Below are 18,089 nucleotides of genomic sequence, written 5' to 3'. Positions count from 1 at the left end.
TGTGGTAACTGCTTACCATCCAGGGCGGCTTGTTAGTGGGAAGGGAAATGAACCTGCAAGTTCATTTGGGTTCAAGGAGACACGCTGGGGGGCAGGGAGCTTGTCAGTTTCTAGGGGTCAGGTCACCTGGAGTCTGAGCCCAGGTCCTAGGTCAGCAGCTCCCTCCTCCACAACCTGTGACCCTGTTCCAGAGGCAGGGACTCTCCTGGGGCCGCTGTCTTCCCACGCATCGCAGTCCTGGGGTGGGGGGTGGCCTCACCATCCATGTCCCAAAGGCCTGGGTGACCTTTTCCTTCTAGTGACCCTAGGAGGTAAAACGCAACAGCTGAGAACCTGGTCTGGCTACTTTCCCTGAAAGTTGCCATGATCAGTTTGTGTGCGAGAGTGTTTGTGTGTGTGTACACATGTGCACGCTTGCCCACTCCCCCTCCCCCATACCCATGATCACTCTCACTCACTCCCACACTCACACCCCTCCATCCCCTCCAGCCTAGGAGTGGATTTAAGGAAGCCCCCACCCCACGGCTCCTGCAGCTCGCACGTCTGTCAGGCAGGGACCAGCGAGTCCAAGATGCGGTGGTCCCCTGCTGGGGCAGGAGAGACCCAGGAGGGGAAGCCCGGGGTCCGACCTGTGTGTGCCTTACAGGCGCCTGGAGCAGGGCTACCGAGGGAGGCTAAGCCTCCTGAGGACCGAGGCAGAGGTGGAGCGTGAGCTGTTCTGGGAGCAGGCCCGCCGGCAGAGGGCTGCCTTGGAGGGGGACCTGCAGCACCTTCGAGCAGAAGAAACCAGCCTCCGAGAGAAGTTGACCCTGGCCCTGAAGGTAGGGGGCTGATGGGGGGGGGGTGGAGGAGTGCCTCCCCTGGGCCTCCTGCCCAGAAAGACAGAGGCCGGGTTGCCAGAGGGTCTATCCTCCACCCACTCACCTTCCTGTCCCCAGACTGAACCCTCCTGCAGCACAGGGGCTTTCAACACTAAGAGACAGTTTGTGCAGCCACGGAAAGAGCCCATTTCTCAGCCAAAGCCGAAGGGATCCTGGCTTTTCCAGGACAGACATTGCCCTTCCTCTCTGGCCATATGGGCAGCAGGACCAGGGACCTGCAGGGCTCTTGTCTTTAAGTTGGGGGTGGTGGCTGCCTCTCCTGCAACCCTGGAGACCAGAGCAAAGGACCAAAGCATAAGCTCCCTTCTCCTCACCCCTCTCCCTGGCTGTGTGGCCTGGAGCAGACTTGGAAAGCATCTAACCTGCATCCACTGAGCATCCCTTCCCCCCTCCTCCCAAAGGCTACGGGTTGTGTCCACACCTGCCCCTGCCTCCCTCACCCCTGACCCAGTGGAGGAGTGGCCAGGCATGCCTTCTCATTGGTTCCCATGTCTGTGGACACTGCCTTCCTCCTGGTGGACACCTGAACTGTCCTGGTGCAGCTTCAAACCATTTTGAGCAAATGACTCAGGGGTGCTGCTCATGACCTTGAGCACGCAGCCGGGTGGGAGACAGGGAGGCTTAGGAGCATCACTGAGGGCTCCATGGGGTCCAGGTCTACTCTCGCTGCCCAGAGCCCTGCCACTCACCTCAACAGCTCCCTCCTCCACTCTCAGAGCTGGCCAGCCCTGGTCTGTGTCTTGCAGGAAAACAGTCGATTGCAGAAGGAGATTATCGAAGTCGTGGAGAAGCTCTCAGAGTCAGAGAAGCTGGTCCTGAAGCTGCAGAATGACCTGGAGTTTGTGTTGAGGGACAAGGCAAGTCCCCTCGCTGATCCTGAATCTTCAGAGAGGAGCCCATGGGCACTGGGAGAAAGATGTCAGTCTTGATGAGAATACACAAGCAATGGAATTTAGGTTTTTTTCTAATAAATCTCTGTAATGGAGAGAATATTGTCAAGGCTTCTGTGCCTTTTACCCTCCCCTTCGTGCAGGGCAGGGTGCCAGCAATGCTCTGCATATTGGCCTTTTGTTGGCAAGGCCTGTGCCAGTCAGCACTGTCTGCATAAATCCCAGTGACGGCGCTCAATGGTGGGGGGCACGGAGAAGAGGTTAGAGGCCCCCTACCTGGCCCTTCCCACCACCTGGGGAGGAGGGGGTGAGGGAGGTACAGGATCCAGGTAGGGCTCCCCTGCCTGGTGGCCAAGGCAGGGAGGCGGCCAAGGCTTCAAGTGGGAGCATGGCTCCCTTCTATGGATTGAAAACATCTGGCTGCCTTGAGACCTTTTAATGAGGATGGGGGGATGAGGCAGCTGTACCTGGAGATACCAAGCCTGGGGGCAGGGTGCCTCAGGGGTGACAGCACATCCTTTCCTGGCCTGAGACCCTGGCCCTCATTTTCCTGCCTGCGTCTGGCTTTCAGCTGGAGCCTCAGAGCACGGAACTTCTGGCGCAGGAGGAGCGGTTCTCAGGAGTCCTGAAGGAGTACGAACTCAAGTGCCGGGTAGGTGCCTCCAGAGGCATCTCTCCGCTTAGACCTGGAGTTCCCTCCCTGTGGAGGGTGGTCCAGCCTGGTCCCCAGGAGCATCCTCTAAGCAGAGCAGGTTCAGCCTCTGCTCTCTGCCCATGGGGTCCACCAAGCCTGTGTTCTGAAGGGGGCGGTTGGGACTTCCCTGCCCAGCTCCACATGGGCCACCCAGGTGGCAAGACGGCACTAGTTCTTAGGGCCCCTGTGTGTGTCTGGGCACCACGTGGTGCTTTGTCTTGTCTCCTATGGTTGAGTATTTGAGTTTCTTGGGCCCAGCCTACCAATGTGAGCCCATATGGTTGGTGACATCGCAGAGGGCATAGGTGGTGAACGACATTAGTGTCGGGGAAATATCACAACCCACTATCTTTGCAAGGCTGTCGAGGACCCCAGCAGATAAAACATCATTGTTTGGTATTAAGGGTCTAAGAGCAATCTGCCTCTTAGTGATTTCCCTCCCAGTCACTATAAGAACTGTCTTTCCACACATGTTTTGGCCACACCAGAGGGTAAAGGTGAGCTTGTGCTGGTCTGCAGTGTGACCCCTGCCTCCTGCCCTCTAAACTCCCAGCCCTGGGTGCCCCTGCCATCCTGCATGTGCCAGCTGTCGTCACCCTCCTTGGCCTGGTTAGTGTGTGTAGTTTGTGGTCGGGGCTGTGGGGAAGTTGGAATGTGCCGCTCAACTTTCTGGAAGGAACTGTCCTTTTCTGCTGTGTTTTCTTCCCCATTTTGAGCACCTGTAATTAACCATCGATTAATATGTTACTTTTTGCACCTGAATTTTTTCAAACAAGTGTGACCCTCTTCTTCAACATAACTTTGTTAAGGAACTGCTATTCGTTTCACTTTTGGTTCTCAAAACTTTACTTCTTGAAATTTCAGCAGAAATACTTTATATCTTAGTGCTAAGCTACATATTTAGAAATTTGCCTTCTCTATTTTTAGGGATATTTTTGGCTGTTTCAAACTAACATTTAGAGCATTAAAAAAAACTTTTTATGGAGTTCCTTGGTGGCTCAGTGGGTTAAGGATCCGGCCTTGTCAGTGTAGCAGCTCGGATCACTGCTGTGGCACGGGTTTGATCCCTGCCCTGGGGACTTACACATGGCTTCAAGACAGCCAAAAAGAAAAGGGGAAAACCCTTATTATTTGAAAATAATTTCTAATAACAAAAGTGAAACTAGTGTGGGACACCTGTGGACACCTGGATGCCTCTGCCAGATCACCTGCTGTTTTGTGTTTCACCGTGTGTACCCACCACGTGTGTGCGTGTGTGCATGTGGATGTGTACATGGTTGTTTCTGAGCGCCTGAGGTGAGTCACAGGGCCATCCAGGCTGATCTAAAACCTTGCAGTGCTGTTCAGGTGCCCAAGTTCAGGAGTTTTGCTGGCTTCTTATTAAACCTTTGATGGGAGGAGATATTTACACTAAGAAATGCGCAAAAGCTGCAAAACCCGGCTTTTCTTCCTGGAGAGCCAGCCTCCCAACACCTCTGCTGTGTAGCTGTGGACACTTAGTAACTTCACAATTTCCACCAATTCAATACTCTGCTGGTTGTGTTCCAGTTTTGTTGGTTAACCTAACAATGTCCCAGTCTAGGACCAGGTGTTGCCTTACACTAGGCGAAGCTGTCCTTGCTAAAAGGGAGTGTAATGGAGTTCCCATTATGGCTCAGTGGCTAACGAACCCGACTAGTATCCATGAGGATGTGGGTTCGATCCCTGGCCTCACTCAGTTAAGGATCTGGCGTTGCTGTGAGCTGTGGTGTAGGATGCAAATGTGGCTTGGATCCCGTGTTGCTGTGGCTGTGGTGTAGGCTGGCAGCTGCAGCTCTTGATTCGACCCCCAGCCTGGGAACCTCCATATGCCACGGGTGCAGACCTAAAATGACAAGAGAAAAAAAAATTTTTTTTTTAAATGGGAGCGTAAAATGCCAATCCCATCCTCTTTAGGTGTTCTCTATGTTTCCTACTTCCCTGTTTCCTTGGGTGGATGTTGAAATGGAGTAGCTTGTCCTTGGTCAGAAGTGCCAAATGCGGGTTTTACCTTTCTGTATTTCCACCCTGTTATGGCTGGAATGCATGTGTCCCCCCAAATCCTATGTTAAAGCCTGTTCCCTCAATGTGGTAGTGTTCAGAGGTGGGGCCCTTGGGAGGTGATTAGGTCATGAGGGTGGAGCCCCATGAAGAGGATTAGTGCCCTTGTAAAGTGACCCCAGAGAGCTCCCCCATCCCTTCCACCAAGTGAGGGTGTTGATGAGCCTGGGTGCTCCCACTAGACACTGAATCTTCGGGCACCTTGACCATGGACTTCCAGCCTCCAGGGCTGTGAGCAGTAAATTTCTCTTGTTTATCACCCCAACCCCTGTCTGTGGTGTTTTTGTTATAGCAGCACAGACAAACTGAGACACACCCAGCCCTAAGAGGTACCCCTCACTGCCCTGTGTGGCCAGCCTCCTGTGTACAGACTTAGCCAGGCTCCACCTTCCTCTCCAGAGCTTTCCCAAGCAGCTGTCGTAGCCCCACCCTCCACCCCTGCTTTCTTCCCAAGTGCATCTCCCACTAATGAGAAGAGGAGCCTCAACGGGCACCCTAAATTCATGGGCCACCCACATGAACATGGCTCCACAGCCCTGCCAGACACCCCCTGTGTAGACAGGCTGGAGCCCAGGATGGCGCTGGTCACCCTGCAGGTCAGAATTGGCTGTGCTGCCACTGTGTCCTGGCACTTAAGGACCTGATTTCTGCTGAATTTGTGGGACCCGTATAGGCTTTCAACATACCCTTTCTGGAGCAGATAGAACCACTGAAGGGGCAGGACACTGGGTAGGAATGATTCTTTAGATGCTTCCTGCTAGATCACCACTGCCCGATAACAATACCAGTCACATGTGAAATTTCAAGTTTTCAATAGTCACATTAAAATGATATAAAGAAATAGGAGTTCCCGTTGTGGTGCAGTGGTTAACGAATCCGACTAGAAACCATGAGGTTGCGGGTTCGGTCCCTGCCCTTGCTCAGTGGGTTAACAATCCGGCGTTGCCGTGAGCTGTGGTGTAGGTTGCAGATGCGGCTCGGATCCCACGTTGCTGTGGCTCTGACATAGGCCAGGGGCTACAGCTCCGATTCGACCCCTAGCCTGGGAACCTCCATATGCCATGGGAGCGGCCCAAAGAAATAGCAAAAAGAAAAGACAAAAATAAATAAATTTAAAAAAAATAAAATGATATAAAGAAATAGGTGACGTTAGTTTTAGTAACATTTTATTTACTCCGGTATATCTGCAGTGTCATCATTTCATCATATAATCAATATAAATATCTTACTTATTTTATTTTTATTTTTTATTTATTTATTTATTTATTTATTTTGCCATTTCTTGGGCCGCTCCCGCGGCATATGGAGGTTCCCAGGCTAGGGGTCTCATCGGAGCTGTAGCCCCTGGCCTACACCAGAGCCACAGCAACTCGGGATCCGAGCCGTGTCTGCAACCTACACCACAGCTCACGGCAACGCCAGATCGTTAACCTACTGAGCAAGGGCAGGGACCGAACCCGCAACCTCATGGTTCCTAGTCGGATTCGTTAACCACTGCGCCACAATGGGAACTCCTTACTTATTTTAAATAAGATATTACATCCCTTTGGGGGAATCCAGTCTTTAAAATCTGAGTTTATGGGGTTCCCATTGTGGCATAGTGGAAACGAATCTGACTAGTATCTATGAGAATATGATTCAGTTCCTGGCCTCGCTCAGTGCATCAGAGATCCAGTGTTGCCATGAGCTGTGGTATAGGTCTCAGATTCAGCTCAGATCCTGTGGCTGTGGTGTGGGCCAGCAGCTATAGCTCCCATTTGACCCCTAGCCTGGAAACTTCCATATGCCTCTGGTGCAGCCCTAAAAAGCAAAAAAAATAAATAAAATCTGGAGTTCCCTTTGTGGCTCAGTGGTTAACGACCTGACTAGGATCCATGAGGATGCAGGTTCAATCCCTGGCCTCACTCAGTCGGTTAAGAATCAGGTATTGCCATGAGCTGTGGTGTAGGTCGCAGATGCGGTTCAGATCCTGTGTTGCAGGCCAGTGGCTACAGCTCCAATTCCACCCCTAGCCTGGGGAACCTCCATATGTCACAAGTGTGGCCCTAAAATAGCATAAATAAATAAAATCTGAGTTTATGCTAAGACATACATTGATCCAGACTGACCACCCCTTTGCAGACTCAGCAACCGCCATGGAAAGGACCAGGGACAGGTCTCTGTGTTGCTGCCTCCTGCCTGCATTGCAGGTCACTGTGGTCTCAGACATGGATGGTTCTCTGTATTTTCCTTTTTTTTGTCTTTTTGTCTTTTTGCCTTTTCTAGGTCCGCTCCCATGGCATATGGAGGTTCCCAGGCTAGGGGTCAAATTGGAGCTGTAGCCGCCGGCCTACGCCAGAGCCACAGCAACGCGGGATCCGAGCCACGTCTGCAACCTACACCACAGCTCACAGCAACGCTGGATCCCTAACCCACTGAGCAAGGCCAGGGGTCAAACCTTCAACCTCATGGTTCCTAGTAGGATTCGTTAACCATTATGCCACGACGGGATCTCTGGTTCTCTGTATTTTCTACATCCTCATCTTCACTGTTCTCTTTTCCCCTGAGTCCCTTCTGTGTACCCAGTAATGGAAGGTTGTGCTGGGCATGAGGAGTCTGGAGGTGGCCCCCTCCTTGTCGCTCACTAAGTAGTCGGGTGCCTGGGAGCAGCGTGGGTGCCCCGTCCTGGACATCAGGACCTGGCCTCAACTGCCCTGCTGAGCTGGGGGCCAAGCCACTCCCCAGGTGCCTGCTACACGCCACGCTCCCTCGGTCAGTGGCCACAGAGGCTGGAGGTAGGGTCTGGTTCTGCCCACAGGACCTGCAGGACCACAACGATGAGCTGCAGGCTGCATTGGAAGGCCTGAGGGCACAGCTGCCTCCGAGTCGGCACAGCCTGCCCCACACACAGCTGGATGGCCAGCTGCCCCCTGGACACAGCCCAGCAGGTAGGTGCCCATTGCTGGGAGGTGTGGTCCTGTGCCCCCACCCCAGGGGGTGGCCAGCTAGCTGCACAGGTGCTCACAGGTCCTCAGGACCACTTGTGTGAGAGAAGGGTCCTGCCTGAGCCAGGGGTGTCCATGACACCGCAAGCCCCAGGGGAGGCATAGGAGGGTGAGGTTCTCCACTTGGGTAGGAGGGGAGAGGGCAGTGACAACCTTGCCGTGACCTCAGGACAGGCGTGTCCCAGTGAGCCCGCTGGGTCAGGGCGGAGGCGGGAGTCAGAGGAGCTGCCCCACATGATGACACACAGACGGTCATCTGGGGCAGGAGGAGGGAACACTGGGGAGGATGGGGACCTCCTCCTTGGGTCTGTGACAGCTCCAGCAGTGGGAGGAGTTGGCTCCCCATGGGATGTGGGAGGCTCTGGGGTGTGGCGGGGCTGGGGCTCCTGGGAAGGGCCCCTCCACCCGCAGGCTGAGCCCACGCCATGGTATGACTTGGAAAGACCAGACCTCCTGCCCCCTCAGCCATGAGGTCTTGACAGGCTCCAAGCACCAAGCAGTTCACATTCTTGGCTCCCTCTAGAGATGGTGGTATCCTGAGGCCACAGCTGTCCCAGAGGAAGACAAGGGCTTTGGCCGTCGGCGCCCTCCCTGGCAGCTGTGTGGGGCAGGCACAGAGCCATCTCCCAGCGGCTTTGCCCACTCCCTTTGGCCACAGACGTCCTGTTGGCCCCTTCACGGGATGGTCCAGACAGCAGAGCTGCCATGGGAGGTGCCATGTGGACTGTCAGATGGGGCCAGTCCTGACGGGCACTGTTCACCCAGACCCAGGTGGCAGCTGCCAGTTATCAGGGTGATGGGATGCTCTCTTTCCTGAGATACTTCTCTTGAGTTCTCTCGCCCAGATGTCCCTGAGTCTGTCACTTTTTTCATGGAAAACAATTTGGGAAACGGAAGGAGAGGGTGAGAGGTCAGGGTGTCTGTTCTCTTCACTTGCTGGCCCCTGGACCAGCATAGATGAAACCCGGCAGTGGCCAAGCCCACATTCTGAGTCAAGCCTTGAGCACACACCCCAACACGCATGGCGTAGGGGACACTTGGCACCTGGGAGGGCAGCCATGCTCTTGTGTCCAAGGCACCTCTTTGGAACGAGCTGCACGGACGTCTGATTTTGCTGGTGGGGAGAGTCTTCTGGGGAAGGTGTTAGTTCCTGCGAGTTGTCAGAGCCCTCAGTCCACGAGTGCTTGGTTGGCCTGGCTGCTTTGTTGAGACCCCCAAGTGATCCGTGTGTTGTAGAGTTAAGCGGTGAAGGCCTCTGAGAAAAGAAGGAAGGGGAAACAGAATGGAGAGAGAGCTTCCCCATGCCTCATCCTAAAGCGCTGTCTGCCACTGTCCCTGTCTCCCATGTGCCTGCATGGTCAGGGGACAGGAGCGAAAGGGGCAGTGCATGGAGCCCATATGGCATCTTTCAGGGAATTAAAGGGCCTGACAAGTCCTGCAAGGAGCCTCCTAGTTGTTCCTACCTCAGTGTGACCTGTCTTCTGGCAAAGACTTGAAATGCTGGTTTATAAAAGGCACCAACTTTGAGGATCTGTGTACTTTTACTGCCAGCAGCCTGTTCCTCCTGCGGGAGGTGCTTGCAGAAGGCTGTGCTTCGTCCAGATGGTGGCTGGTAGATTGGAATTGGACCCCGTGGCATCCTGAGCAGGATGTAAACGGAAGTGTCCCTTTGTTTGTAGGCATTGTTACATTTGTAGGTGACTCCATTCCAGTGAGTTTAGAAACGGAGATAATGTTGGAGCAGGTGAAGGAACGTTACCAGGACCTCGAGATCCAGCTGGAGACCAAGGTCAGGGGGACTGAGGGAGGCTGGAGGGTGGGGGAGCTTTCTGCCCACGTGTCTGCCCCAGGACCCTTGCCCCTGCCCCAGAGTAGCACTGCAGGCATGTAGGGAAGTGTGCATGGAATTGAGTTCTGCCTCCCGCCACTCTGGGGAGGCAGGACAGAAGGAATAACAGCCATGGGAGGGAATGGGGTTATACACACCATGTCATGAGGGCTACGCTGAGGCCAGACCTCACAGCCCCTAGCTCTGTTCTAGCGGAAGCACCCTCGGATGCCCTGTGTGGGGCTCCAGAGCCACCTGGCCGAGTCTGTCTTTTTGGATCAGCGTGTCTCCTGCCCTGTAATTCAACTATGGTGGGTTTTGTCAGGTGGCGGGGAGGCAGGGCCACCTCTGTCTTGGGTCCTGCTCTTGGGCCCCCTTGATGCTTAGTAGGAAGCACTTGCTGTGGCCTCCAGGGACTCAGCCACCCTCTGCCTCTCCTGCTGCCGACCAGGCACCTCCTTCCTGCACCTGCAGTGACCGTTAGGGAGGTGACAGGAGTGTGCAGTTGCTCAGACCGAGGGGAGCTTCTCCTGGGCTGTCAGACACCACACGGGCAGCCTCGTATCATCAGGCAAATCATTTCTAGGAGCCCCTAGTTGACATCTCCTGTGCTTCTCTCCTAAGGTGAATTACTATGAAAAGGAAATTGAGGGGATGAAAAGGGACTTTGCGGAGGAGAGACAGGAAATGGAGCGGGCCTTCAAGCTTGAGGTCAGCGTGCTGCAGGACCAGAAGGCCAAGCTGGTGGCGCTGCACTCAGAATCGCAGGAGGTCGTCCGTGGCCTGAGGGACCGGCTGCAGAGGATTGTGGAGCTGGACCAGGGCCACGCAAGACTGACCCAGGAGAGGGACCGGCTGGAGGAGGCACTGCAGCGGGTCAGGTCTGGCCCCCCAGTCTTTTGGGATTTCGCATCTAGAGTTTCCTGCCAGGAACCAAAATTTCAAATTGGATTTGGGCAAACTGCTCAGCATCACAATACCTGTTAACTGAGTGGTTCTTGTTGGTGTAGATAGGTAGCCCTGAAAGAGCAGTTGTTTTATAAGGGGTCTCACTTTACCTTTTTTTTTTTTTTTTTCTATTTCTTGGGCCGCTCCTGCGGCACATGGAGGTTCCCAGGCTAGGGGTTGAATCGGAGCTGCAGCCACCAGCCTATGCCAGAGCCACAGCAACGCTGGATCCGAGCCGCATCTGCAATCTACACCACAGCTCACGACAACGCCAGATTGTTAACCCACTGAGCAAGGGCAGGGATCGAACCCGCAACCTCATGGTTCCTAGTCGGATTTGTTAACCACTGCGCCACGATGGGAACTCCGGGGTCTCACTTTAAATTAAAAATATGTATTAACCAGGAGTTCCCATCATGGCTCAGCAGGAATGAATCTGACTAAGAACTCCATGAGGACTCAGGTTTGATCCCTGGCCTCGCTCAGTGGGTTAAGGATCCAGTGTTGCCGTGAGCTATGGTGTAGGTTGCACATGCGGATCCCAAGTTGCTGTGGCTTTGGAGAATTTTAACTCATGTTTTACCCCCTGCCTCAGAGCAAAGGCAACTTGATCTTCCTCATCTCATTCTGACTTTCTAGGATGCACTGCTGTGGCCTGTGGGAGGTGGATATAAGGCTAAAGGCCCTAGAACAAGAAAGGCACTTGGTTTGGATTAGTGGGATTCTTAAAAAGGCTAAGATGTGTCAGCAGAGGAGAGAGAGGGTTTATTTGCAAAACTGGAACATGGTCTTTCATGTTACAGGAAAAGGGCCCACATACCCATCCTTAGTGCCACCAGGAAGCTGGAGGGCTCACAATGCCCGTAGCTGACGCCTCTGAGAAGCCTCAGGGCGGGAGGGGGCCTGGAGACGTGGTTCTGTTGGCAGGTGAGGGGAGCACCCAGATGTGCAGCCAGGCTCTCCTCCCTGGCTCCCCTGGGGGCTCAGGCTGGTGCACACGCTGCCCAGGAGCCCAGAGTCTAGATAGCTTTTCCAGGGGCTGCAGCACATGGCCTGGGAGATGGGGCAGGCACTTGTAGGCTGGGTGTAACCATGTGAAGTGGTTTGTCATCCCAAACAGAATCCTGAACCTATGACGTGGTCATCTTTGCTAGCATTTTGTTGAGGATTTATCTTCGATATTGGTTAAGAATACTGTCTGTACTTTTCCTATAGAGTCTTTAGCTCAGGAGTCGGGGAAGGAATTAGGAAGTGTCTTTTCTTCCAGGTTTGGAGGGCTTGAGTCTTGAGGTGTCTGGAAGGACCCCCGGAGGAGCCATCTGCTCTGGGCCTCTTGTGAGCCGCTCAGTTACTGGTTCGGTCTCCTTACTGATTCCTGGTCTGTTCAGATCTTCCGTTTCCTCATGGGTCCGTTGTGAAGAGTCTGGTCCAGGTGTACTGCCCAGTGGTCCTCGGCTCAGATGCCTGGATAGATGCCTTCTTTATGGGACCATCTTCTTTCCTCTGAAGTGTGGCCTGTAGGGAAACTCTCTGGAATAAATTCCATCAGTTTTTTGTTTATCTGAAAATGTCTTGGATTCTCCCCCATTCTGAAGAATGGTCTTGCTAGGAGCACAGCCCTAGATGAGCAGTTGAAGGCTGCCCCTTGCCCCCTGACCAGGCAACCTGCTCTATCCAGCTGGTGTGGCCTTGCCTGAGCATCACTTTCCTTTGGCTGCTATGGTGACACAAAGCATTATAGTTGGTGGTTTCACCGAGTTGGAGCCTAGATGTCAGAAGTGGGTATGACTGGGCAGAAGTCACCCTGGCAGCAGCCACCATCCTTGCTGGGGGCTCTGGAGGAGAGCCTGCGGATGCTCACAGTCTTGGGTCCAGCCCTTCCTTCTTTAAAGCCAGCAGTGACGTGGTCCTCATATTCCATCTCTGATCCCATCCTTCACCTCCTGTCTGGCAGTTTTGGAGCCTGTGGCCACCTGCACAGGCCAGGACACTGTCCCTGTCCAAGGGCAGCTGGAGAGCACCTTAGGTCTGTCTGTTGGGTGGATCCCCTCTGCCACGTTACAGCACCTTCATGGGTTGGACTTGGGTGCAGACTTTAAAGTCTTATACACACAAGAGAAATACACCACATGTGCAGTGGAAAGACTTGTTGACAGTGGACACGTCTGTGTCACCAGCACCCAGAACAAGTCCACCGGGATAACTGTTACAAGTCAGGATAGTGGCAACCTGGGGCTCTGGGGATCCCAGTTTCTTGTTCTGGGTTTGTTCTTGGTGCTGGTGTACTTGAGAACGGGACTATTGGGTCATAGAGCATAGGTGTGGTTTTCTTTTTACTTATCCTACTTAGAAAATATTGTGGCTATTGAACATATAGGTTGTGTCCTAGGAAGAACTCTCAGCCATTACATGTAAAACACCGTCCCTCCCCTCACTATCCTCTCCAGTTGGATGTTATGTTTGATGTTGGGTTTTTTTTTTTTTTCACTTTTCCTCCATCTCTTAACCTCTTTTTCATATCTTCTATCTTCTTTTCTTTTCTTTTTTAATTTATTTATTTATTTTTGTCTTTTTGCTATTTCTTGGGCCGCTCCCGCGGCATATGGAGGTTCCCAGGCTAGGGGTTGAATTGGAGCTATAGCCACCAGCCTACGCCAGAACCACAGCAACGCGGGATCTGAGCCGCGTCTGCAATCTACACCACAGCTCACGGCAACGCCGGATCGTTAACCCACCGAGCAAGGGCAGGGACCGAACCCGCAACCTCATGGTTCCTAGTCGGATTCGTTAACCACTGCGCCACGATGGGAACTCCTTTTTAAAACTTTTTTTTTTTCCTTCTATCTTCTTTTCTATGTCGCATTCTGGGTACTTTTTTCATATCTCTGTGTTCCAGGTCAGTAATTCTTTCTTAGCAGACTAACTTACCAGTAAGTTTTTATTTTGACGTTGACTTTTTTTTTTTCATTTCAAAAATTCTGTTTGGTCCTCTCTGATCATTTTTGATAACTGCTTGTTGCTTGTTCATTTTTTAAAAAATTTTTGTTATAGTTGATTTACAATGCTCTGTCAATTTCTGCTGTACAGTAATCTAGTTTGACATATATATGTATATACATTCTTTTTCTCACATTATTCTCCATCATGCTCCATCACAAGCGATTAGGTACAGTTCCCTGTGCTATCCAGCAGGATGTCATTGCTTATCCACTCCAAATGCTATAGTTTGCGTCTACTAACCCCAAACTCTCGGTCCATCCCATTTGCTTGTTCATTTTTTATTTCTTTCATTTAAGTAAACATTTCATACTATTACCCTTAGTTTGTGTCTGATAACTCCAATATCTGAGGATCCCACGGGATCTAAGTGTTGTTCTGGCTTCTTCTGACTCTCAAAAGTGGTCCTTTTCTCTGTGTGTTGGGGTGATGTTTGATAGTGAGCTCATGTTTACATGACGTTAATCCCTGGGGATCAGGGGAGCTCCGTGCAGAAAGAATGTGTTTTGCTTTTGCCAAGAGCTGACAGCCTCCTAATCCAGGTCCACTTTGACCTCTTCCAGGAACTGGTTTCTCCTACACCTGATGGCAGTGCTGATGTAGGTGCAGGCCTCAGGGTAACTGCATCCTTGTGTTGCTTAAAGATCATGGCTTTGGTTTCAGCTACAAGGTTTCTGTTTTGTTTGGGGACCCATGGAGGTTTCCATTACCTCTTGTGAGGACACCACACACTATGCAATCAGCTTCACACAGGCTCTGGTTATTCGATGACTGGGGGTTTGGGGGTGGGTGGGGGATACAACCGCCAGCTGATCTGAAGTCCAGGAAGCTGGAGACGGAACCTGCTCCCGTGCCGCCGCCCCCACCACACCCACTGCTCACACACACCTGCCTTGAATCACTGTTTTCCACCCTGGAGCTGGAATGACAGTTCAAAACACAGACCTCACTTGTGTCTCTCCTGTGGTTGAAGCCCTTCCTTGCTTTTAAAATTCTGCTGACTTGTGTTGAGCATATATTACATGCTTAGCTTGATATTATAAGAATAATATATAAAATAAACTTATGAGATCCTGTGGCTTTGAGTACTTTCAGACTGAAAAATTGGAAGCTAATGCCCAGTAGGGTCCTGCTTAGGAGAATGAATGTCAGTGAGACCACCATGTATTGAGGATGGATTCTCTGGGCAGCCAGCATGGGTTTTAAGCCGTGATCTTTATTGGTCATCTGTTCATCTGCCGCACGTCCATGGGGTTGCCTTCCCAGAGAGGCTCCAAGAGATTGGAAGTGAGGGGTACCAGGCAGACGTGGTCCAGGCAGCTGCTGGGCCAGCTCTTGCTCTTCGCACCGAAGGCTCCACATTGGGTCACTGATGTAGGCGTCTTCCCAGCTGCTCCCAGGGCTGACCTGAGGGTGTAGGATGCATGTCCTCGTGGGATTCAGCCTCCTGATTCCCCAGGTTCCTGGCTGCACGCTGCAGTTCCCTGGGAGGCTACTACCCTTGCAAGGACCAAGGATTCACACCCAGCATCTTGCACTAGTGCCAGCATGGGCACGCTCACATTCCAGTGGAGGTTATAAGACGCAGGAACAGGTCAGAGTTCAAGACAGAGAACCAAGGTGCTGAATACATGAGTGAGCTGTTGATTGTGTAACCGTTTTAGAAGCTACAAAAGCTCTGTTTTCGGCAGTTTAGCTCTTGGAAGATGCATGTTAACACTGGCTATAGAAGAGGGGGGGAGCGTTCCCTGTGCCCTCCTCCAGGGAAGGGGAGGTGTGGCTGCTGAATGGCCACGACCTGCAGCTGCAAGACCAGGCTGCAGGTGGTGACCAGCTCCTGGAGTTCCCACTCTTCTTTCTTTTTTAAATTTCTCATGCAGAATTGAATTGGATAAGCTTTCTGAAGAAAACACTCTTTTGAAAAATGAGCTAGGAAGGATCCAGCAAGAGCTTGAAGCTGCCAAAAGGACAGAGGATGCACAGAGGTACTGCCGTCTCTTGTCCCACCTGACCTCCTAGCCCATGACATGGTTTGCTCTTTGTAGAAGCTTAGAAGGCATTGCTGTAGAAAGTGGGAAGGGAGTTCCCTTTGTAGTTCAGCAGTTTAAGAACCTAACCTAACCAGTCCGTGAGGATGTGGGTTTGATCCCTGACCTCACTCAGTTGGTTAAGGATCTAGAGTTGCTGTGAGCTGCGGCATAGGTTACAGAGGCAGCTTGAATCTGGTGTTGCTGTGGCTGTGGTGTAGGCTGGCAGCTGCAGCTTGGATTTGACCCCTAGCCTGGGAACTTCCATATGCTGCAGGTGTGGCCCTAAAAAGAAGAAAAAAGAAACTGGGCAGTGTTCACAGATAACCTGCCTTCTGGAAACTGTTAAGTGGTGAGCCGTGCTGTCCTCTGACCAGCCTTGTCAGGCCCAGGAGGGCTTGGACTTCCTTGCACATGTCACCTTGATTCCTAAGCTCCTCAGGCTCAGAGGTAGGAGGTCGGCCAGGTCAGCATCACCATGACCAGTGCCAGCAGGCCTGCTTGCCTCTGGAGTCGCCAGACAAGCACTCCTTACCCTACAGAAATGCTCCACATTGTGCTTAGGGCTCAGGGGCATTTTTGCAGGGGCAAGAAGTACTCCTGCAGCCTTCCTGGAGAGTAGAATCTGTGTTCTTGACCTGACAGTGGTTTCAGCTGTGCTCTTCTCCAAGCTTCATTCCTGGTCTGTCGACTTCAGTGAGTTGAGAGTCAGTGGTCAGGGGCAGCTCCTGAGCACTGAGGTCGGAGGGGCTGTGTGTGTAGTGGAAGGTGCAGGGGCCAGTCAATGGATTTCTGTTTTCACCACCAGAAGGGAGCTTGGAGCTCCCTTGTGGCCTCATCTTAGGATGGTTTCTTTGGCCTTTTTATTGTTACTATTATTACTGTTATTATTATTTTGGCCATCTTTGCAGCATGTAGAAGTTCTGGGCCAGGGATCAAACCCACACCACAGCAATGACAACACCAGATCCTTAACCCACTGAGCTGCAAGAGCACTCCTTTTTAAATGAAATTCAAGATAAGCTTAGGAGTTCCCACTGTGGTACAATAGGTTAATGATATGGTTTGTCTCTGTGGAGGCACCAGTTCGATTCCTGGCTCAGTGCGGTGGGTTAAGGATCTGGCATTGCTACAGTGGTGGTGTAGGTCACAGCTCTGGCTCAGATTCGATCCCTATCCTAGGAACTTCCATATGCCATGGGGGTGGCCAAAAAAGAAAAAACAAATAAGCTTGGAGCTCCCTTGTGGCTCAGGAGTTAAGGATCCAGCGTAGTCACTGCTGTGGCTCTGGTTACAGTCGTGGCTGGGGTTTCAGCTTCTGAAATCTGAAAGGTTTTTTCCCTCTAAGAACCATTTTTTCCTAAGTTTGTTGCTGGGACCCCTTTGACAGCAGAGGTCAGCAGATATAAGGCTGTGTTGTCTTCATACTACTGGGCATGAAGGGCAGTCACATGTGCTAGACAGATACCAAAGTGTTCGATTGAGGAATGTCACGGACAGGAGTTCCCATTGTAGCTCAGTGGTTAACGAATCCGACTAGGAACCATGAGGTTGCAGGTTCTATCCCTGGCCTCGCTCAGTGGGTTAAGGATCCAGCATGTTCGTGAGCTGTGATGAAGGTCGCAGATGCGGCTTGGATCCTGTGTTGCTGTGGCTATGGTGTAGGCCAGCCGCTACAGCTCTGATTAGATCCCTAGCCTGGGAACCTCTATATGCTGCAGTTGCGGCCCTAGAAAATACAAAAAAAAAAAAGAAAAAAGAAGAGGAATGTCACAGATGGTTTGCTCCAGTGCTGGCAGGGTTCCTCCAGTGCCGAGGCTGGGACCCACCTGGACCAGCAGCAGTAGCAGCAGCAATCACGTAGGACCGTGACAGCAGTGGTGGCTGTAGGGTACCAGGAGCAGGTATATAAATCCAAGTAGCCATGGTGGCAGTGAGGGATGACCAGGGGAAAAACTGGCTGATTAGTGATCCTTTTAACTTTGCTTCTTCCACAGGAAGGAAATTGAGGTTTTAAAGAGAGAAAAGGAAAAGGCCTGCTCTGAGATGGAGGAGCTCTGCACACAGGTCAAGTATTGACACCTGCCATGAAGCTGGCGCCACCCTCCCCTTTCCATTATTTTGAAATAATCTCAAACTTACAAAAAGGAAGCACACAGCTTTTTTCTGAAAGACTCGAGAATGAGTTGCTGATCCATCACCCGCTCCCGCCCAAATTAAGAAATCAGTATGGATGTGCAACTGCCCCATCAGCCACGCCTGAAACTCATCCAGAACCACATGTAGCTTCCATCTCCTTCAGTCTTTCTGCCCTTGGTTGTTGGGACAAGGTGCTTTTGAAAGTTATAGGCAGTTATTTTGGCTTGTCTGATGCTTCCCTGTGACTGGATTCAGATTAGGAACTTTTGGTGGGAATATCCCCAGCGTGATGCTCTGTCTTTCTCTGCGGCCACCCTGTCTGAGCACACGAGCATCTGTCCTGTGACTGGTGATGTCAATTTAGATTTTTGGTCAGGTAGTGTTGGCCAGGTTTCTCCACACAGTTACTTCCCACTTTATAGTTACTGAGTATTTTATGGGGAGCAACTTTGATATGCTAAGAATGACCTGCTCCCCATCGGTTTCATCCACATGTTTTAGCTTCCTGTTTCTTGGTGGATCAGTTACTATTGTGATGGTGGCCAGTTGGTGACTAGTCCCACCCTCCTTGTGTATTGATTAATGGGTGTTTTTTGGGTTTTTTGGGTTGGTTTTTTTTTTT

At 51.9% G+C, this 18,089-nt stretch overlaps 1 protein-coding gene across 3 annotated transcripts in view; it reads left to right on the top strand.

Annotated features, from left to right (window-relative positions):
• Window positions 1-18,089, top strand: part of NINL (ninein like) — a 112,084-nt gene that overhangs the window by 81,755 nt on the left and 12,240 nt on the right. For all 3 annotated transcript variants that reach the window (XM_021078311.1, XM_005657666.3, XM_021078312.1), the window contains 8 exons: window positions 647-821; window positions 1,628-1,738; window positions 2,343-2,423; window positions 7,342-7,471; window positions 9,208-9,317; window positions 9,981-10,237; window positions 15,182-15,286; window positions 17,326-17,395. In XM_021078311.1, coding sequence (XP_020933970.1) covers window positions 647-821; window positions 1,628-1,738; window positions 2,343-2,423; window positions 7,342-7,471; window positions 9,208-9,317; window positions 9,981-10,237; window positions 15,182-15,286; window positions 17,326-17,395 — 1,039 coding nt within the window. The remainder of the gene's footprint in view (window positions 1-646; window positions 822-1,627; window positions 1,739-2,342; window positions 2,424-7,341; window positions 7,472-9,207; window positions 9,318-9,980; window positions 10,238-15,181; window positions 15,287-17,325; window positions 17,396-18,089) is intronic.

Source organism: Sus scrofa, chromosome 17, assembly GCF_000003025.6.
Source record: "Sus scrofa isolate TJ Tabasco breed Duroc chromosome 17, Sscrofa11.1, whole genome shotgun sequence".
NCBI lineage: Eukaryota > Metazoa > Chordata > Mammalia > Artiodactyla > Suidae > Sus > Sus scrofa.
This window is presented reverse-complemented; position numbering and strand designations above follow the sequence as displayed.